General features: G+C 42.3%; 1 protein-coding gene and 1 long non-coding RNA gene across 2 annotated transcripts in view; one reads left to right on the top strand and one right to left on the bottom strand.

Moving 5' to 3' along the window:
• The window catches only part of PIGL (phosphatidylinositol glycan anchor biosynthesis class L), a 156,299-nt gene that overhangs the window by 32,907 nt on the left and 100,167 nt on the right, over positions 1–23,225 (bottom strand). Inside the window, exon 3 of the mRNA XM_073668015.1 lies at positions 5,280–5,370. Within this exon, the coding sequence (XP_073524116.1) occupies positions 5,280–5,370 (91 nt within the window). The remainder of the gene's footprint in view (positions 1–5,279; positions 5,371–23,225) is intronic.
• LOC141234474 (uncharacterized) lies at positions 1,046–21,672 on the top strand. Its single transcript, XR_012300458.1, has 3 exons — positions 1,046–1,303; positions 18,570–18,693; positions 21,163–21,672. It is a non-coding gene; the product is annotated as an uncharacterized lncRNA (long non-coding RNA).

Below are 23,225 nucleotides of genomic sequence, written 5' to 3'. Positions count from 1 at the left end.
GTTCTGTAGGCTCAAGGACTGATATGCCCTCAATATGTCCGGGAATTACAAAAACTGCTTTCCACCAGAACGAGCGTCACACCTTTCCCTGGGTTGTGTCTGGTATAGCAGTTCAGCTCTACTGAGATGAATAGGACAGAGCAGTAGTACCACACACAACCTGAGGGCAGGCGTGGCACTGTTTTCTCTGATTCTGGATATCCTCTTAAACTGTAATAAAACGAATAGTGGGTCTGAAGAATTTACAGCCAGCAGCAGATCCTGAGAGTTTTACTAGATAAAAAGTGCTGCCCTCAACCAGGCCCATTGCATCTATATGTTCCTATGGACACAAATACCTGCTGCCGGTGGTGACCCTGGTGACTCGGGACCCTCCATGAAGAACAGTCAGAATTAGAAGAGAATGACGCTGGGATATTATGAATGCAGGGAGGAGACAGGAGGACTTCTATTGTGGTACTAGTCACTGGTCAGAGGGGCAGGTTTAAGGGCTTTACAGGGCACTGGCCCTTTGATTTAGTAATTAAAGGGTTACTCCCATCTTCATAAATGGATATTTTTACACAGTGCTTTTAAATACAAGTTATTTTGCAATTTATTGATTATTAACATCTTCAGCCATTCTTGAGATGTTGACACTTTTATTTTGTTTACAGTCCATTGCCTTGGAGACTGACCTACGCTATTAGACAGCAGAACGTGTGCAGTGCTTATCAGCTCCTTTTCTACTGAGCTTGTAAGTACTGTTTTGGAGCTGGCCAGAATCACTGGAGAGCAATTTTACCTTCTAATCTTGGACAGTCCATCAACTTGTGGGTTTTTCCTCGTAATAGGAGTTCAAAAAGTCCACTAGATAGACATAGTTTATTAAGAATGTAGAACTCCAACTTGGTATACACTTTAGAATAGGATGATAAGAAGAGTGGGCGGACCGGAATCAGCTCTCTGCAAACAGCTTCTGAACATTCAGCGTTCCCTCCCGAATAAAGTACTGTGTGATGTCACAACAACATAAAAAGACCAAGAAATTATCTTATACGTTATGGAAAATATATTTTCCTTCCTCAGGGATGTAATGTCACACAGCAGGGTATTTGGGAGGGAACTCTGAGTGATCAGAGGTAGTTTGCAGAGATGACTGGGTTATGCCGACCTTCTAATCCTATTCTACAGTGCACCAAGTGGGACTTCTATATTCTATACAAACTATCTATCTCATGAACTTTTTGAACTCATACTACGAGGAAGAACCCATAACTTAATGGACTATTGAACTTGCATGTCAAGAAAACATTATTTCAAGGTCAGTACACACTAGGGATAATGCTATTCTTGGATCCATCCACATACTATTTGCTTGAGTCTTTCACAACTCAGTATTTTAATATTTCTAGGTTTGTAGTTCCATATGTGCCAATAGATTTTATTTATTTTTTATACTAATATTACTTTCTTACTATAATTATAATAAAGATGAAAGCTAAAAATAAATTCTGGCTATTACTATTTAGTATGTATTCCCTAGTAGGACCTGGAAACCTTCAATAGGGTCTTCATTTTGTTCCATTTGCAATTTTTTTTTTTGACCAGTGATAACTACCACCTATATGGTACATAAATCATGGGAGTGAATAATAGTTATTATATTATGGCATTAAAGGAGTGGTCCAGTGAAGACAAATGATCACCCATCCACGGTATAGGTGGAAACGTATTGATTTTTGGGGGTCCGACCCCTGATCGGAGTAACTGGGCACTTTTATCCCTGTTGGAATAGAGTGGCAGTGCACATGCTCCACTGCCATTTCATTCATTCTGTTTTGGGCAGCCAGAAAAAGTCAAGCGCAGCGCTCTGCAGTCCCATAGGGATGAATGGAGCGTAGGTTGAGCATGTGCACTGCCGCTCTATTATAACAGGGATAAAAGTTCCCCTTTTTGCTGATCAGGTCCCAGCAGTCAGCCCCCACTGATCTATCCTGTTCTCACTGGACAACCCCTTTAAAATATCAATTGAATAATCAGATTTTTATTTCTGTCCGACCTCCCTTCTGCCACTAGAGGGCTCATGCGCTACACAAATTGGGAAAGGAGTATTTTGTGCTTGTTCCTTGAATGGGGAGGGGGGAGTACGAAAGAGAAATATCTAGTGGTCACAGCACTTTCAAGAAAGACTCAGGATTTCCATCTCTGAAAAGTCAGACAGTAATTTTGCAGAGTATCATCTCCTTGTTATTGTGGCCTTAAAGGTGTCGGCTGTGACTAGAATAAAGGTTATTTGTGATTAAATATAATCAGGCTGCTCTGGTTTCATCCGATACACTACAGTACAGTGACACACAGATGCTTAGGACCCAACCCAATTATAGGGTTAAAAATTGTGAGCTGCCAGAATATCTCATTAAACTCGGCTGGTCTGAATTATGGCATTACTGGACTTAACTTATAAGAACAGTGTAAAAAAAAAAAAAAAAAGACTGTAGGATCTTTCTATTACAGAGAGATTGTCCAAAGCAGACAACCCCTTTAATGTCGACTGTCTGCCGGCTGCAGCTGCAGAACCCTTGTGGTCAACACTAGAAGACAAAATTCTAACAAAGTTATACCGTATTGTGAATAGTGGAGACAACAAACACTTTCTAATTTTACCTATTATTTTAGATTCCCAATAATCCCTTTAAAAGGATGCCCTGACAATTGTAAATTAACTCCTATACAGTCATGGCAGAAAGTGTTGGCACCCTTGAAATTGTTCCAGAAAATTAAGTGTTTCTCCAAGAAAATTATTGCAATTACAGATGTTTTGTTATACACATGTTTATTTCCTTAGTGTGGATTGGAACAATACAAAAAAAGGCAGGTTGGACATCATTTCACACAAAACCCCAAAAATGGCTCGGACAAAATTGTTGGCACTCTCAACTTAATAATTGATTGCATGCCCTATGGAATAAATAACCGCAATCAATCGCTTCATATAACCATCAACAAGCTTCTTACACCTCTTAAATGGAATTTTGGATCTTCTTTTGCAAACTGCTCCAGATCTCTCATATTTGAAGGCGCCTTCTCCAAACAGAAATTTTAAGATCTCTTCACAGGTGTTCAATGGGATTTAGATCCAGATTCATTGCTGGCTACTTCAGAACTCTCCAGCGCTTTGTTTCCATCCATTTCTGGGTGCTTCTTGAACTATGTTTGGGGTCATTGTCCTGCTGGAAGACCCATGACCGAAGATGCAAAACCAGCTTTCTGACACTAGGTCGTACATTGCAACCCAAAATCCTTTGGTAATCTTCAGATTTCATGATGTCTTGCACACAGTCAAAGCACCCAGTGCCAGAGAAAGCAAAACAACCCAAAAACATCTTTGAACTGCCACCATATTTGACTATAGGTACGGTGTTCTTTTCTTTGTAGGCCTCGTTCCATTTTCGGTAAACAGTAGAATGATGTGCTTTACCAAAAAGCTCTATCTTGGTGTTATCTTTCCACAAGATGCTTTCCCAGAAGGATTTTGCTCACATACATTTTGGTAAACTGCAGTGTAGCTGTTTTATGTCTCTGTTTCAGCAGTGGGGTCCTCCTGGATCTCATTTCAAATATCAATGGATAGTTCGCACTGACATTGATACACCCTGAGCCTGCAGGACAGCTTGAATTTCTTTGGAACTTGATTAGGACTCCTTATCCACCATCCGGATTATCCTACGTTGCAACCTTTCATCAATTTTTCTCTGCCATTCACATCCAGGGAGATTAGCTGCAGAGCAGTGGGTTGTAAACTTCTTGATTATGTTGCGCACCATGGGCAAAGGAACATCAAGATCTCTGGAGATGGACTTGTAACCTTGAGATTGTTGATGTGTTTCAACAATTTTGGTTCTCAAGTCGTCAGACAGTTCTCTTCTTCTCCTTCTGTTCTCCAGGCTTAGTGTGGCACACACAGACACACAATGCAATGATTGAGTCAACTTCTCCCCTTTTTATCTGGTTTCAGGTGTGATTTTCATATTGCTCACAAGTGTTACTTGCCACGGGTGAGTTTGAACGAGCATCAAATGCTTGAAAAAAAAGTTATTTACCCACAATTTTGGAAAGGTGCCAACAATTTTGTCTGGCCCATTCTTGGGGTTGTGTGTGAAATTATGTCAAATTTACCTTTTTTCTAATTTTTCTTTCTGTTATTCCAATACACACAGAGGAAATAAACATGTGTAACTGCAATAAATTTCTGGGATAACTACTTCATTTTCTGGAACAATTTCAAGGGTGCCAACACTTTTGGCCATGGCTGTAAAGGGAGATAAATTCCTCATCACTATGGGTCTGACTGATGGGAACCCCAGAATAGTCTGTGCATGCTTGGCCTTTGCTACATTTATTTTATATATATATATATATATATATATATATATATATATATAAAATATATACTTACCTTGTAATGTCTTCACATCCTGTTCCGTCGAGATGTGTCTGATCCCAGAATTCCAAGCGGCGGAAGTTCGTCAACCGCCATATTGGGACACCCAAGTGATGGATGTCTCAATATGGAAAACGCTGGTGGTACCAGTGTCTTGTGCGGTACCACCAGTGGAACACCGTCGCGAACACATCGTACACGCCGCCGCCGGGATCAGCAGAACGATTCACTGACCGCCGCCATCTTTGTACAGGAGAAGCGCATGCGCAGTTTTAATGCGACTGCACAAAGATGGCGGCGGTCTGATTTACTGCGCGGGAAGACAGCTCAAACGAGAATACACATGAGGGAAGAAGACAGCTCAGGGGTGGAGAGAGAGAGCAGACAAGGGGGAGAGCACATGGGGTACACAGGTCAAAGAAAAGAGCACATTAGAGGAGAAGAAAGCAGATGGGGGAGAGAGAAAGAGCACAGGGGGGAGAGAGACAGAGCACGTGGGGAGACAGCTCAAATGGGACAGCACATGATGGCAGAACACAGCACAGGAAGGAGAGAGACAGCAGATAAGGGGGATAGCACATGGGGTAGACAGGTCAAAGAAGAGAGCACAGACAGGAGAAGTCAGCACATGGGGGAAAGAGAGAGTGGATAGGTGGGTGAGCACATGGGGAAGGAGATTCTCAATGCTGCAAGGCCTGCCCCCATCGTGACATTACCGCCCTCCTGATGCGATAGCATCGGGCCTCCATCTAGTATATATATATATCGGAATAAGCCCAGCGCTGTACATACCAAAAATAAATAAAAGTAAGTTATACAAAAAAAAAAAAAACAGGGCACCTTTGGAGGTACTCACCAGGTCAATGTTCTTCTCTTGAATGTGATTTAATATAAGAGAAGAGAGAAGACGTTCATCCCACTTCACTGAGGGATTGTCCGGCAAGTCCCTTGAAAAGCAAAAATAAAATAATTAATCAGTAACCTTAGGATGATAAAGCAAAGTGATAGTGATGTACACACATGGAGAAAACTCTTGGTACCCTTCTGGTAAAGTAAGAAAAACCCACAATAGTCATTGAAATAACTTGAAACTGGCAAAAGTAATTTTCAATTTAAATTTCCTGACTATCAACTAATGAGAATCAGATTTTGCTTTGCTAATGAAATGTCCTGCACAAAAATGATGGTACCCCTAGAAAAGATAGAAAATAATTTGACCATAGGGACATGTGAAACTATCGTGTGTCCAGTAATTAGCATCACAGGTGTCTACAAACTTGTAATCAGTCCGTCAGCCTATTTAAGGGGTGAAAAGTAGTCATTGTGCTGTTTGATATCATGCTGTGTACCACACTGAACATGGACCAAAGAAAGCTAAGGAGAGAGTTGTCTCAGGAGATTAAAAATAAAATTATTGTAACGGGTCTGGGAGGCGGAACCTCTGAGCTACTATACAAGGGGGCGGTCCTTGTAAGGGAGCGGGTGGCGACCAGGCAGGTAGTCACAGCAGGTGACCGGGACAGTCTCTGGAAGAACGGGTAGGAGGTCACGGCAAGTGACCGGGGCAGTCTCTGGATGAACAGGCAGAAGGTCACGGCAAGTGACCGGGGCAGTCTCTGGGTAAAGGGTTGGTACGACCTGTGGCGGCTGATGATAGACGTGAGCTCCCAGGTGAGCAGGCGAGAGTCTCTGGATAAACGGGTGGTCACAGCATGTGACGGCGGAGCCTCCAGGAAGACCAACAGACAGGCAGCAGATGAGCGCTCCCAGGTGAGCGGGCAGAAGTCTCTGGACAGGCGGGTGGTCACAGCACGTGACGGCAGAGCCTCCAGGTAGGCTAGCAGACAGGCAGCAGATGAGCGCTCCCAGGTGAGCGGGCAGGAGTCTCTGGACAGGCAGGTGGTCACAGCACGTGACGGCGGAGCCTCCAGGTAGGCTAGCAGGCAGGTAGCAGATGTGCGCTCCCAGGTGAGCGGGCAGGCTGGTCCATAGACAGACTGACAGGAGTTGGAAGGCAGACCGTCGGACCTCAGGCAAGCAGGCAGGTAGCTGATGTGCGCTCCCAGGTGAGCGGGCAAGCTGGTCCTTAGACAGACTGACAGGAGTTGGAAGGCAGACCGTCGGACCTCAGGCTAGCAGGCAGGTAGCTGAATATCAGGCAGGAATAAGACAGCAAGCTGGCAGGAATCTGGCAGGTAACTGGCAACGGGACCTGAGGGCTGAAGCAGAGTAGTGAACAGTGCAACAACATTGCTCGGGCACCTCCATTTTGGAGGAGGTGCCTTATATATGGTGAAGTCCTCCGGCCATTGGCCGGGGACTCCTTAGGACGGTGCGCGCGGCCCCTTTAAGAGGGAGGGAGCGCGCGCGCGCCCTAAGCACAGTGGCCGGGAAGGAGCGCGCGCTGCCAGCAGAGCGGGAGGACGACGCCGGGCTCGGAGCAGAGGGGTGAGGGGAACAGCGTCCCTGCCTAGCAGAGGGCAGGGACGCTGGCGCTACAATTATAGGCAAACATGTTAAAAGGTAAATGCTATAAGACCATCTCCAAACAGCTTGATGCTCCTGTTACTACAGTTGAACATATTATTCAGAAGTTTATCTACAGTAGGTTTATGGGACTGTAGGAAACCTCCCTGGACTTTTGCCGCAACAGGAAAATTGATGACAAATTGAAGAGCCGGATATTGCGAATGGTAACAAAAGAGCCCAGGACAACTTTCAAAGAGATTATAGGTGAGCTCCAAGATCAAGGTACATCAGTGTCAGATGGCACTATCCATCGCTGTCTTGGCCAAAGTTGACTTCATGGAAGTCGTCTTAGGAGGAAACAACTGTTGAAAGCAAATCATAAAAGAGCGAGACTGGAATTTGCCAAAATGCATATTGAAGAGCCACAAAACTTTCAGGAGAATGTCCTTTGGACAAATGAGACAAAACTAGAACTTTTTGGCAAGTCACATCAGCTCTATGTTCACAGATGCAAAAATGAAGCAAAGAAAGAAAAGAACATTGTACCCACTGTGAAACATGGAGGAGGCTCGGTTATGTTTTGCGGATGCATGGCTGCATCTGACACAGAGTGTCTTAAATCTGTCCAAGGTACAATTAAATCTCAAGACTATTAAGTCATCCTGAAGCGAAATGTGTTGCCCAGTGTTAGAAAGCTTGGTCTGAGTAATAGGTCATGGCTCCTCCAACAGGATAATGATACAAAACACACAGCTAGAACATCAAAGAATGGCTAAGAGCAAGGCATCGGACTCATCTGTAGTGGCTTCTATGAACCCTGATCTATATCCTATGATCATCTATGTAAAGAGCTAAATTCTGCAGTTTGGAGAAGACACCTTCAAACCTGAGACAGCTGGAGAAGTTTGCTCAGGAGGAAAGGGCCAAAATACCCGTGGACAGGTGCAGAAGTCTCATTAAGAGTTACAGAAATCCTTTGTTTGCAGTGATTGCCTCAAAAGGTTGTGCAACAAAATATTAAGTTAAGGGATCCATCATTGTTGCCCAGGCCAGTTTCATTAGTGTTTTTATTTGTTTGATTGTTTTTTTTTTCAGTTGAACCACAGAAAAAGTATAAGGCTATGTGCCCACGATGCAGAAATGCTCAGGATTTTTTCCTGAGCGTTTCTGCATCTCCCTGGCAGAAAAAAAACGCATGCGGATTGTACATGCGGATTGTACACGCGGATTGTACATGCGGATTGTACATGCGGATTGTACATGCGGATTGTACATGCGTTTTCCTGCCAGGGACATGCGGAAATGGAGCGTTATTCACTGCCATTTCCGCATGCGGATTGACAAGCGCTTTCCAAGCGCTTAGCATCACTTGGAAAGTGCTTGTGACAACTAGGTCACACTATATAAATCCATGCAAACAGCATGGATTTATATAGTGTGACCCGAGAGAGTGGTTAAAAATAAAAAAATAAATGTATACTTACCCTCCGATGGCCCCCGGTGTCCTGCTCACTCCGTTCTCCCTTGCCGGCAGCGGTGGATTGAAAGACCTGCCGACGTCAGCGTCGCGTGACCCGTCAAATGACTCTGACGTCAGCGCAGGTCCTTCAATCCACTGCAAAGTGCCGGGAAGCAAGTAGGAGCGCAGCGCGGGCCGCCGGAAGGTAAATATACATTTATCTTTTATTTTATTCTTTTTTTACAGATTTTTTAATGGTACCTGGGTGTGGATGAGACTCTCCTCTCATCTACACCCGGGTACCATCTGCACATTAGAAACCACCAATTATGCAAGTACAGATGCAGTCTTGCGGAATTGGTGCGTTCCAATGCAAGTCAATGGCGGCGAAAACGCAGCATTTCCGCAAAATAATTGGTAGTGCTGCGTTTTTTCCCGCAATGATAATCCGCAGCGGAAATTTCCGCAGCATGTGCAAAGCACATGCGGATTATCATTGGGGAACATTGCTGCCCTTCTACCATGCGTTTTTAATGCGTTTCTGCAGCTGCAAAAACGCATTAAAAATGCATCGTGGGCACACAGCCTTATTTACAGTAATCTGCGTAATATGAAGAAATCCTGCTTTGCTTTGTTGGAGTTTCTAATTCCTTCTTAAGCTTTGAAAGTTAGCAATGCCAATGGACAGATAAGTCCTGCCACCACAACTTTTCAGCAGGTAGTCTTGGCTTACATCGCCCCCTCTTTATCCATTTATAATCCAATGTTTCTTATTCAAATAGGCATGGCACATCCAATGTTTACTCTGTATCCCTTAGAGTCCTCAAAAGGCAGACAACCAAAAAGGTCATATCTTCATGTAAATATTAGAGTTGAGCAAAAAGATTTTCAGCTCATTATGAGCTAAATGAAATCCCCAAATTTGACGGTCAACAGGAGGAAACGTGGTTACTTCAGGTGCACTTATTTATCATTTGCACTGGACACTTGATGCTTTACTTTATGCCCCTTCTGTAACAGGGCCCCCATTATCACATATATGTTACAGCACCAGTCTTCTCATATTGACTAAAGGAACCATTTGAGCCCATTTAAAAGGAAGGTGTCGCTAGGTTTTTGCTACCTAATCTGAGAGCAACATTATGTAGGTGCAGAGACACTGATTTCAGTGATGTGTCACTTCCTAGGCTGCTTACTGTAGTTTTTATAAAATCATTGTTTTATCAGAAGGAGGTTATCAATAAGGGACTAGTAAACGTGCTGCTAGGTAGCCCAACCCCGCCTTCAGCACTGATTGGCTGTTTTCTGCACAGTGTACACAGAAAGCTGCCAATCAGTGGTGTGGGCGAGGTTATTCACAGCTCAGTATTCAGAGAACTGCTAGATCTGTAGCAAATAAAATAATTTTAATGAAAACTTCCGCAACCAGTAAAGTAAGTAACACACCACTGGAATCAGGATTACTGTCCCTACATTACACTGCTCTCAGATGTGGTAGCAAAAACCTGATTACAGATTCCTTTTAAGCCCAGATGCAACCACAACCTCGATATGTCCATGTTGAAGGTAGATATCATGCGGCAGAGAGTTCCATGATAGTCTCACTGCTCTTACAGTAAAGAATCACAGTCTGTGATGATTAAACCTTCTCTCCCCCAGGCGTAGAGGATGCTCCCTTGCCATCGTTGCAGGTAGAAGTGTAAATCATTACAAGGATCTTGGTAATGTCAGCTCATAAATCTGTACATGATATGTTATGTCCCTGCGGCACCCATATTATATGCCAATGGTACTTGTATGCAGACACTACGGTCATCTGATTTTATAGTGATGAATGTCACACAATTTAATTTGTAAGGTGGATGATTTTTTTCTTTTTGGGGGTTGGGGGGGAGAGAGGAGAGGTGGAGGGTGTCTGGCAATTTATCTGCTTCACCCTTCTAAAAGAGACAGATCACCTCTCCTCCTCTCTCCGCAATATTAGACAAGCAAACTTGGTTGCTTCTTGAGTATAGGGTGCGATTGTCTCACCTAACATGACTTTCAGGACAATGCTCACTGATCTATACGCGCCACAAACTTTTAATAAATCATTTGTTAGTACCTTGGACAAGCAGGTGACATGATCCTGCTTGGCTTTGAATAGTTGTGTTTGCATGCATTGGGTAGATACTCGTTAGCTTTGCAAAACATCTGAAGTTCTTCGCGTCTGACTCGTGTAGATCGATATCCAGGGACAAAAAGTGAATTTTTGCAAATTTTACAATGAACACAAAACACTTACTTCACATGTGTCCTGTAGTCAGATCACACAAGTTATGGTTTTCTACTGTCTTCTAAACTGTAAGATGATGAACAAGATTCAGCCCATGATCCTGCGCCGTGGCTACTGAACGCCTTTTATTGCTCATTCTGTTTACAATGATATGCACAAAAATCCCAGGAGATTGGTATCGTTCTGTAGTAGAACTATACTTTTTTCTGAGGCTTTAATTCCCTAAAGACGGGGTGATTTTTTGTTTTTTCTCCCCAGTGCGTTGATGCCACTGATCTGAGCGGTTAAGACTGCACTTTTGAAGCTGGAGAACAACCCTTTAATCCAATACTATTAACGATAATTAAATACCAGTAATTGAAAAATGTATGTACAATGCATGTATTATGCTTCCAAAGTGCGAAAAGATCCTAGAAGTAATGATTCTAGTTAGCTATATCTTTGTATAGATGTCTGATGGAACATGTCAGTATATTTTTCTGTGCAAATCCAGAGATGAAGGCTGTTTAAAGGGAATCTGCCAACACATTTGACCCATCTAAACTATCAGGGTATGTGCCCATGATAAGTTTTACTCGCGGCTTTGACCCAGCGTATTTTCGCGGAGTCAAAAAGGCAGCATTTTACAGTACAAGCAAAGTGCATATTTCTATAGAAATCTCATGCCCAATGTGCTTCTTTTTTACGCTGCGTAAACTGACCTGAGGTGTGCTTTTCCAAGCCACAACATGTCAATTTCTCTTGTGGGAAAGCTGAGTCTTCTGTACGGATTCTCCCCATAGACTTGTATAAGATGTGGAGATTCCACAGGTAAAAGACACACGTGCGTTTTTGGTGCGGAAACTAACTAAAAAACATATAATCTGCACCAAATTATGTCAATAAAAGGAAGTTTCAAAAATAAAACAGCTTTATTTAAAAGGATGACACACCAAACAGACAAAAAGGTTGTCAAGAATGCACACAAAACTGCAAGTAAACTAAGGTGTGGATATGGGTGCAGAAATTCTTCAGCGTCAAAAACTCAACAGATACTGATTGTGGGAACGTAGCCTTAATATGAGCATACAGGTTATAGACTGCTGATAGAAGTCCTACCTGTATGCCTGATATCAGATTTCTTGTTGTTGATAAATCACCTTTTATCACTTTATATAAATGACCTCTTCCAGGACCAGGGGAGGACGCTGCCTGGAAGACAACTCTGACTCCAGAGATTTTCGTACATGAAAGGGACGTTCCCAGTGTGATGTGTGACGGCCGCTCTCTGCTCTCCTGATCTCACTGCAGAGCTGTGTGTGATTGTACCTGACACATCTGCAGCGTCCTCTCAGCTTCAGCCTCCAGCTCACAGGCAGACAGGGCTGCAATATCGTTGCAATACAGCAGAGCTCAGAAAGCTGCAAAAAATGTGTTTGCAAGAAAACAAATTTAATTTCTCCTGTCCTGTGTTTGTTAAGTGTCTCACACTGGTAACTCTCCCTTCATGTAAAATAAGTTCTGGAGGCAGAGATATCTTCCAGGCAGCGTCCTCCCCAGAGTCTGGAAGAGGGTATTATATATATATATATATATATATATATATATATATATATATATATATATATATATATATATATATATATACAGTACAGACCAAAAGTTTGGACACACCTTCTCATTTAAAGATTTTTCTGTATTTTCATGACTATGAAAATTGTACATTCACACTGAAGGCATCAAAACTATGAATTAACACATGTGGAATTATATACTTAACAAAAAAGTGTGAAACAACTGAAAATATGTCTTATATTCTAGGTTCTTCAAAGTAGCCACCTTTTGCTTTGATGACTGCTTTGCACACTCTTGGCATTCTCTTGATGAGCTTCAAGAGGTAGTCACCGGAAATGGTTTTCACTTCACAGGTGTGCCCTGTCAGGTTTAATAAGTGGGATTTCTTGCCTTATAAATGGGGTTGGGACCATCAGTTGTGTTGTGCAGAAGTCTGGTGGATACACAGCTGATAGTCCTACTGAATAGACTGTTAGAATTTGTATTATGACAAGAAAAAAGCAGCTAAGTAAAGAAAAACGAGTGGCCATCATTACTTTAAGAAATGAAGGTCAGTCAGTCCGAAAAATTGGGCAAACTCTGAAAGTGTCCCCAAGTTCAGTTGCAAAAACCATCAAGCGCTACAAAGAAACTGGCTCACATGAGGACTGCCCCAGGAAAGGAAGACCGAGAGTCACCTCTGCTTCTGAGAATAAATTTATCCGAGTCACCAGCCTCAGAAATCGCAGGTTAACAGCAGCTCAAATTAAAGACCAGGTCAATGCGAAACAGAGTTCTAACAGCAGACACATCTCTTCAACAACTGTTAAGAGGAGACTTTGTGCAGCAGGCCTTCATGGTAAAATAGCAGCTAGGAAACCACTGCTAAGGACAGGCAACAAGCAGAAGAGACTTGTTTGGGCTAAAGAACACAAGGAATGAACATTAGACCAGTGGAAATCTGTGCTTTGGTCTGATGAGTTCAAATTTGAGATCTTTGGTTCCAATCACCGTGTCTTTGTGCGACGCAGAAAAGGTGAATGGATGGACTCTACATGCTTGGTTCCCACCGTGAAGCATGGAGGAGGAGGTGTGATGGTGTGGGGGTGCTTTGCTGGTGACACTGTTGGGGATTTATTCAAAATTGAAGGCATACTGAGCCAGCATGGCTACCACAGCATCTTGCAGCGTCATGCTATTCCATCCGGTTTGCGTTTAGTTGGACCATCATTCATTTTTCAACAGGACAATGACCCCAAACACACCTCCAGGCTGTGTAAGGGCTATTTGACCAAGAAGGAGAGTGATGGCCTCCACAGTCACCAGACCTGAACCCAATCGAGATGGTTTGGGGTGAGCTGGACCGCAGAGTGAAGGCAAAAGGGCCAACAAGTGCTAAACATCTCTGGGAACTCCTTCAAGATTGTTGGAAGACCATTTCCGGTTACTACCTCTTGAAGCTCATCAAGAGAATGGCAAGAGTGTGCAAAGTAGTCGTCATCAAAGCAAAAGGTGGCTACTTTGAAGAACCTAGAATATAAGACATATTTTCAGTTGTTTCACACTTTTTTGTTAAGTATATAATTCCACATGTGTTAATTCATAGTTTTGATGCCTTCAGTGTGATTGTACAGTTTTCATAGTCATGAAAATACAGAAAAATCTTTAAATGAGAAGGTGTGTCCAAACTTTTGGTCTGTACTGTATATATATATATATGTACACACAAACATATATATACATACATATACACACACAGTTGAAACCAGAAGTTTACATACACTATATAAAAAGACACATATCCATGTTTTTCTCAATATCTGACATGAAATCAGAATAAACCTTTCCCATTTTAGGTCAATTAGGATTACCATAATTTTTAATAGTTGCCAAATGCAAGAACAATGAGAGAGAGAGAGAATGTTTTAAGGCATTTTATTATTTACTGCAAAGTCAAAAGTTTACATACATTTCATTAGTATTTGGTACGATTGCCCTTAAACTGAATGACTTGGGTCAATCGTTTGGGATATCCTTCCACAAGCTTCTCACAATAGTTGGTTGGAATTTGTGCCCATTCCTCCTGACAAAACTGGTGTAACTGATCCAGGTTTGTAGGTCGCCTTGCTCGCAGCCTTTTCAGCTTTGCCCATAAATTTTCAATAGGATTGAGATCAGGGCTTTGTGATGGCCACTCCAAAACATGGACTTTGGTATCCTTAAGCCACTTTGTTATAATTTTGGCAGTATGCTTCAGGTCATTGTCCATTTGGAAAACTCATTTCCGCCCAAGCTTTAACTTCCTGGCCGATGTCTTGAGATGTTGCTTCAGTATTGCCACATAATCTTCTTTTCTCATCATGCCATCTATTTTGTGAAGTGCACCAGTCCATCCTGCAGCAAAACAACCCCACAACATGATGCTGCTACCGCGTGTTTCACTGTAGGGATGGTGTTCTTAGGCTTCTAAGCTTCTCCCTTTTTCCTCCAAACTTAACGATGGTCATTATGCCCAAAAAGTTCAATTTTAGTTTCATCAGACCACAGGACATGTCTCCAAAAATTAAGGTCTTTGTTTCTGTGTCATTTGCAAACATTAATCTGGCTTTTTTATGTTTCTTTTGGAGTAATGGCTTCTTCCTGGAAGAGTGGCCTTTCACCACATGTTGATACAGTACTCGTTTCACTGTGGATATTGACACAATCTTGCCAGCTTCCGCTATCATCCTCAAAAGGTCTTTTGCTTTTGTCCTTGGGTTGATATGCACATGTTGGACCAAAGCAAGTTCATCTCTGGGACACAGAACCCGTCGCCTTCCTGAGTGGTATGATGGCTGGACATTCCCATCTTGTTTATACTTGCTTATAATTGTTTGTACAGATGAAGGAGGCACCTTCAGGTATCTTGAAATTGTACGCAAGGATGAGCCAGACTTGTGCAAGTTCACAATTCTCTTCCTGATATCTTGGCTGATTTCTTTAGACTTTTCCATGATGCTACACAAAGAAGCAGTGTGTTTCAGGTGTGCATTAAAATACATCCACAGATGTGTCTCTAATTAACTCAGATGTTGCTAAAAAAACTATCAGAAGCTTACAAACACATAACATCATATGGTTAGTCCATAAACGGTTAAAGGCATAGTAAACTCAGTGTATGTAAACTTTTGACTTTGCAGTAAGTAATTAAATGGGAAAGGTTTATTCTGATTTCATGTCAGATATTGAGAAAAACATGCATATGTTTTTTTTATATAGCGTATGTAAACTTCTGGTTTCAACTGTATAAAGTGATAAAAGATGATTTCTCAACAACACATTTGATATGTGGCATATAAGTATCACTCTTTTCCGCAATCTATAACCTGTATGCACATATTAATAGGTTAGATATGTGATGACAGATTTGCACAAATTCGACAAACGCTGACGTGTGGATGAGCGCTCACTGTCTATATAAAGAACATCAGTTCATACAATGAGTCTAGTGCTGCAGTAATTACAGTCTAATGCTCGGCTACAAAATAAATACGGTTGTATTTTTATGTTCTGAACTTTGGACATCACTTTAGGAAATAACACATATATTAAAACATCATAAAATCATCAAAAAAGCAGACATATATGGAAAATACATCTATGGCTGCTGGCAGTGTAAACAGAGAGCAGCCGTGGTGCGCTCCGATGCTCGCTATAGACGTCATTATTTGTAGAGCAGAAAGGTCAGTTCTAGCTGACGTTAGTCTCTGCAGTTACCTAATCCAGGGTCATAGCTTTCATTCACTAGATCACCTCAAAGGCTGAAATACATTTTTCAATTTTACCAAACAAAAAAGTAACATTCATAACTCACTAAGAATCAATGGCCAATCAATTCATCCAGCTATCCTTCCCAATTACGGTGAAGATCGCATGATCTGTGTCAAAGGTCTGTGTATGTAAACCTGCTTAAAGGAGTTGTCGGGTAAAAACAAATTATCATCCATGCACAGAAAAGGTGATATAACTTGTAGATCGTATAGATCCGACTGCTGTGACCCGCATCGGCAAAACAGGACACTTTTATCCCTGTTAGAATGGAGCGGAGGTGCGTCAGACCCTGGTCCTCAGTGGGAACTTTTAATACAATGGACATGGTCTCTAGTCCTGGATGCCAAAGTGTCACAAAAAAATGTCAACTCTTGAGCCATTTGGCTACTAAGAGTTCTGAAGAATAGACCAAACACATAAGATTCTATTCATAATTTTTGTGTTGTTTTTTTTCAAGCTACTTTTATTTTGTCTTGTCACATTCATTGCTGTTTTTTTGCACTAAATTCTTCAAAATCGTGCACTAAATCAAAAATGCTCTTCATTTTTTGTTTTTTCCCTTTTCGGTTTCTTTTTAGGGCAAATAGTAGCAAGAACAGTTTAAATGTTGCACGCAAAGCGAACATTTTGTCCAAAAATTTTGGGCATCCAAAGACATCACACCAGGGGGACACTGGAGAACATTTGCGCAAACATTTTTAAACAAGTCATAAAAAACAGAATCAGCTGCAAACATCAGGATTTTCAAAAAATGCCCACAATGACAGCCAGAGAAAAACAGCAAAAGAGCGGGAAAGTAGAAAATAGAATAAGCGGGAGCTTATTGCTTCAACTGTCATTATAAAGCAATGCCGTTGCCATTTTCTAATGAAACTGAAGAATGTAAAGCAAATTACAATTCGGAACCTACAATTACATTTAAACAATGTGAGAAAGAGACAGGTGCTCCCTCCATCTGCCTTATAAAAATGATCCAGTGTATTTCATGAATGAATGTTACAAGACCACGTATAGACACAAATGATCAGACCACTGACGCGTTTCAGAGATGACATCTTTACAGCTATTAATAATCTCTAAAACGCGTCAGCAGTCTGCACATTTTTGTCTATATGTGGTCTTATATAATTCATCCATGAAATAAAACTGGATCATTTTTATAAGGAAGACGGAGTGCCGGTCTCGTTCTCACACTAGATTTATTGCCTTGTCTTGGCTCTCGGCTACAAGCACCAAAAGATGAAGAATTGCGGGTGGTGGGGAGATGTAATTTATTTCTACTACAACATTCACGTTTCATATATTACAAGCATGCGTGTTATAATAAATGTTCTGATTAAATAATGTATTTATTACACAAGTAATCATTAATATTTCATATAATAGCAATGCGCTAGGTTACATGTGAGAAGTCACAGAGGGGTGATGTAATAATGATATGACATCACCGGGTTCTAGACAAGTCGATAGCAGATGGAGATGTGATAGTGAAAGTATAGATAGGAGAGAGGGTCACTTTTGCTTTTATTGAAAAAAAAATGCTTACATTTTTGTTGATAATAGTTTGGACGTCACATATTTTGTGCCGACCATTACCTCCACATGACATGGAGCCCGAGACTGAGAAGGAAGAGGTCACTTACTCTGAACAAGGAATTTCTTCCGACACTGAGAAAGTAGAGAGTAAGTGTCCTCTATGTGTAAAGTATGAAGCTTTTAAACTGGGACATTACGCATTACCAACAATGTCTTATTAACTGATTCATTTACGGCACAAAGTCAATTAATTAGTGGCTTAAACTTAGACAAATATTAGCATGAATCATACTGATAAATTTGGAGAATTTTTAGACTGTCTAGTCTGTGTTTGCAATATCCAAAAATTAGACATTAGTGAGTAATATGCCCTGATGTGTGACTGGTAAGGTTCACGATCTTGGGAGTCACAATCCAGCACGTTGGTATGCCAGTCTATATATGACTTTGCCTAGTCCTGTAGATCAGCTGCATATGCTTGATCATTACCATAAATCACAGAAGCCTCACTATACACAAAAAGCTGAAAACGTTTATATAAATTGCTCATTTTGAAAAGATCCAACATTACAGTCTGGATTATATGTGCAATTTTCAAAGCTGAAATAAATATCCTAGTGTTCCTCACTGGTTTAGTCTCTGCCTTGGTAACCACAATGCACGGACTGGCTATGGCTCTCCCGATCCCAAGTGTGACAGCCTCATAGAATACATGAAGCAGTCATGCACCGGTCGGGAGACCAGTAGCCAGTTCATGAAATAGCGGTCAGTGCTCGGACCGATTTGCACAGACATACGCATGAGACCTTAATATGAAATATAAAAAAAAACAGCATTTTTCCCAACTGCAGCATAGAAGCTCAGCTAAGATCTTACTGATGTGGCTGTCGCCGAGCTTGTTCCCTATGACATGGAGTGACCGCTGCAGTCCACAAGATCGCACACAGTTCAGTATATTCCTGTGGACGGCAGCTTCAAATCCAAAGGTACAAATCAGTCAGAGGACGACTAAAAGTCTCGGTGCAGCCCAGGCCAAATAGTAACATGAATACTGTTTGTTGTAGGGATCCGGAGATCTTTGTCGTCAGATCTACAAGAATGGAGCGAACATGTGCAGAACGCCCCGAGAGCGGTCATCGCTGGTCTGCCGTTCCTCATCATCTTTTTCGCCATCCTTTGTTTCTGCACGTATGTACTATTTCACGTAGTCTATAACCCTGACATCAGAAACTAACTGCCCCTTGTTGTGAGTCCTTATTACTGATGTCATGATAGAGATCTTTGTCTTTCTCTTCAAGATGACACATTTCCTTTGTATGTTAGGCAAATAAAATAAAATTATACTTATTAGTCATTTTTTACATTTTAAAAATTACGAAAAGGAAAATGGGCCAGTGAAAAGCGTGGGAAAAGCTTGGGCACCCTTGGAGATTTGTGCGCTCAGATAACTTTGACCAAGGTTTCAGACCTTAATTAGCCTGTTAGGGTTATGGCTTCTTCACTATCATCGTTAGGAAAAGCCAGGTGATGCAAATTTCCCAGCTTTATAAAAACCCAGCCTCCTCTAACCTTGTGCCAAAAAACAGCAGCCATGGTTTCTTCTAAGCAGCTGCCGAGCACTCTGAAAATGAAAATAATGGAGGCTCACAAAGCAGGAGAATGCTATAAGAAGACAGCAAAGCGTTTTCAAGTTGCCCTTTCCTCAGTTCAAAATGTAATTAAGAAATGGCAGCTAACAGGAACATTGGAGGTCAAGATAAGGTCTGGAACACCAAGCAAAATTTCAGTGAGAGCTGCTTGCAGAATTGCTTGAGAGGCAAATCAGAACCCCCGCTTGACTGCAAAAGACCTTCAGAAAGATTTAGTAGACTCTGGAGTTGTGGTACATTGTTCTACTGTTCAGAGACACTTGCACAAATATGGTCTTCATGGAAGAATCATCAGAAGAAAACCTCTCCTGCGTCTTCACCATAAAATTCAGAGTCAAAAGTATGCAAAACATCATCTTAACAATGCCTGATGCATTTTGGAAACAAATCCTGTGGACCGATGAGGTTAAAACAGAACTCTTTAGCCACAATGATCAAAGGTATGTGTGGAGAAAAAAAGGGCACAGAATTTCAGGAAAAGAATATCTTGCCAACCATTAAGCATGGGGGTGGATCAATCAAGCTTTGGGGTTGTGTTGCAGCCAATGGCATGGGGAACATTTCAAGGGTAGAGGGAAGAATGGATTCAATGAAATTGTAACAAATTCTTGATGCAAACATAACACCATCTGTAAAAAAAAAGCTGAAGTTGAAAAGAGGATGGCTTCTACAAATGGATAATGATCCTAAACACACGTCAAAATCCACAATAAACTACTTAAAAAGGAGCAAGCTGAAAGTTTTACAATGGCCCTCACAGTCCCCTGATCTGAACATCATTGAAAATCTGTGGCTAGACCTCAAAATAGCAAAGCATGCAAGACGACCCAGGAATGTCACAGAACTGGAACAATTCAAAGGAAGAATGGATGAAAATCCCTCAAACAAGAATTGAAAGACTCTTGGATGGCTACAAAAAGCGTTTAGAAGCTGTGATACTTTAAAAATGGGGAGCTACTAGGTACTAGCCATGCAGGGTTATGCAACTTTAACATTTTGCCCATTTTCCTTTTTGTAATTTTTAAAATATAAAAGATGAAAAAATATATATACTTCCCTAAAATACAAAGGAAATGTATCATCTTTAACTAGGCTTTTTAGAGATAATATCATCTTCAACTTGCTTAACTGTTCACAATAAGGCTGTGTGCCCACTATGCGTTTTTTAAGAGTTTCAGCAGCGGCAATTCCGCTGCAGAAAAGCTTAAAAAACGCTTGGTAGAAGGTCTGCCATGTTCCCCAATGATAACCCGCATGTGCTGTAGAAATTTCAGCTGCGGATTATCATTGTGGAAAAATCTGCAGCACTACCAATTATTTTGCGTAATCAAGGCGTTTTCGCCGCCATTGACTTGCATTGGACCGCATGACATCCTCATCACTACATGTGCACATGCGGATATCATGCGGTTCAATGTGCGGATGGTACCCGGGTTTGGAGAAGAGGAGACTCTCCTCCAGACCCGGGTACCATAGTACCTGTAAAAAAAAAAAAGAATAAAATAAAAAATATACATTATACTCACCTTCTGATGGACCCCGGTGTCCTTATCCGATCAGCCCTGGCTTGCCGGCAGCTCGCGATGGTCTAAAAGGACCTGCCATGACGTCATTTAGTGATGTCATGGCAGGTTTTTATATAGTGTGACCAAGTTGTCAAGCACTTTCCAAGTGATGCTAAAATCGCTTGGAAAGCGCTTGACAACCCGCATGCGGAAATGCATGTGAAAAACGCTTCACATCCGCATGTCCCTGGCAGGAAAACGCATGTACAATCCGCATGTACAATCCGCATGTACAATCCGCATGTACAATCCGCATGTACAATCCACATGTGTTTTTTTCTGCCAGGGGAGATGCAGAAATGCTCAGGAAAAATCCGGAGCATTTCTGCATCGTGGGCACATAGCCTAACAGAAATTTTAACCAGGGGTGCCCAAACTTTTACATTCCACTGTATACACACACACACGTGCGTTGTATAGTAATTACTTTTTGTTTATTACAGATGCCTGGATCCAGAACAAACATAACACCATATGGAAGCTGCACAGGCAGTGATTTAAAGGGTTATTTACCCAATTTTTCAGTGTGGGCTACCGCTTTGATGGTTTGCACCCAAAATCTTGCTGCTCCCATCCGTCATTACCGGCTGATGCTGATGTCTCCTGAAATGTGCTCTCAGCACAAGCAGCAGCTTCTCCCTGGTAATGTCCTCCCCGCTGCAGACATGTCTTCTCTACACTAGTGCAGCCTGGACGTTCTACTTTCTCCATCCCCCACATCCAACAAAGCCCGAACACATGTGGTATCTGACCGGACCCAAGTTCAAGGAGCATCCCCCAAATAACACCACCGTGATGTCTTACTGCTGGCACTAAAGACTTAGAAACACATGAACATAAATTGTGACTTCTATGTGATTTATTGCCACAGTTTTCTGTGGCTTATATACTCCAATATAATATTCTTACATTGTTCTCTCTAACTTTATCATTTTGAATCTGTTTCTTATACATGGGCATCAATACCATCCATGTACCAAGAAACAATCAATCCACTTCTTACATTTATGTGAATAAAATCAATATTTACTCTATTAAATGGGCTGTCCGGTGATAACTTGCTGGGACACAGTCATCGCCAGAACAGGGAATCTCTTATCCCCGTTATAAAAAGACGCAGCAGATCCGATGCCCGATTCATTCTCAATGGGGCTGCCAGAAAAAGCTAAGCGTAGCGCGGCCCAGCCCCATCGGGTATGAATGGAAGAAAGGTTGAGCTTCTGCATTGCCACACCATTCTTTAGTAGGTAAAACAGGGGCGTACCGCCCATAGTGGCAGACCACGCAGCAGGTATGGGCCCGTGAGCTGGGGGGGCACTTTGCCTGTCCTTGCGATGTCAACAGTATGTGAGAGCCGTCAGCTCCCTGCTGCACCACTCTGACAGACAGATAGTTTTTTTTAATCAATACTTGTGATTGACATGATGCCTTTTGAGGGCATCACAGTGAGTGTGTCTGTCTGTCTGTCTTTGCATGGCTATCAAACTGTATGTGGTGGTTCCCATACTGTGGTGTGGCCCTTATGCTGAGTGGAGGGATGCGACTTTAGGGGACATCGTAATTTGTGGGGGACATCATATAGTGTGTAGGGGCCCTCAAACTATGTAGAGGGTTGTGGGGCTCTCATACTGCACGTTGGGGCTGTAGGGCACATCATATTGTCTGTGGGGGCTCTCATACTATGTGATGACCAGTGGGTAATATTATACTGTGTGGGAGCCATCACTCTGCCTGTGGGATTTGTTGCGGACATCATATTGTGTGGAGGGGCCTTGGGGACCATCATATGGTGTATAAAAGACTGTGGGGCCTTCATGCTATATATAGGGGAGCTGTGGGGCCATGATACTGTGTGGAGGGCACTTAGGGGCATCATACTGTGGGAGGAATTATACTATGTTGGGATTACTGTGGCGGTTGCATACTTTGCTGGAGGCACTATGGTGTCATCATAATGTGCATGATGGGGGACTGTCTGTGGGGGTATCAAGCAGTATGGAGGTCATTATACTCTAAGGGTATATGTGAAGACCCTGGGTCTTCCGTGGGCATAATACTACTCAGACAACACAGGGTGAGGGTAAAACAGTGTGGCAATGCTTTACTGAACCACCAAACAGACGACAATAAACATATAGAACAGTCCCAGCAAATACCCAAGATGGTGCAAAATTACACAGTCTCACCCTTCTGCCGGCCCGAAGGGAATAGAGCAGCTGCGACTTTGGGACTTCCAGGGCCAACTACCTCAACTAGTGACACCCCGCTCTGAGTGTACACCCACAGAGAGGAGGTAGCCGTAAACTTAGGAAGCTGACAGTCCATTGAGGTACATGGCCAGGAGACCCGAGGGTACCACCCTGGCTTCTCCGAACATAGCCATGGAACCACGTGACTGGATGGTCCCAACCTGGCTTTCTCCGAACATGTCCATGGAACCAGATGACCGGATGGTCCCAACCTGGCTTTCTCCGAAAATGTCCATGGAACCAGGCGAACGGATGGT

This window comes from Phyllobates terribilis, unplaced genomic scaffold (genome assembly GCF_046119375.1).
Source record: "Phyllobates terribilis strain yellow unplaced genomic scaffold, ASM4611937v1 Scaffold_2__4_contigs__length_985480577, whole genome shotgun sequence".
Taxonomy (NCBI): domain Eukaryota; kingdom Metazoa; phylum Chordata; class Amphibia; order Anura; family Dendrobatidae; genus Phyllobates; species Phyllobates terribilis.
Note: the sequence above shows the minus strand (reverse complement) of the source record. Positions and strands in the feature narration are given on the sequence as shown.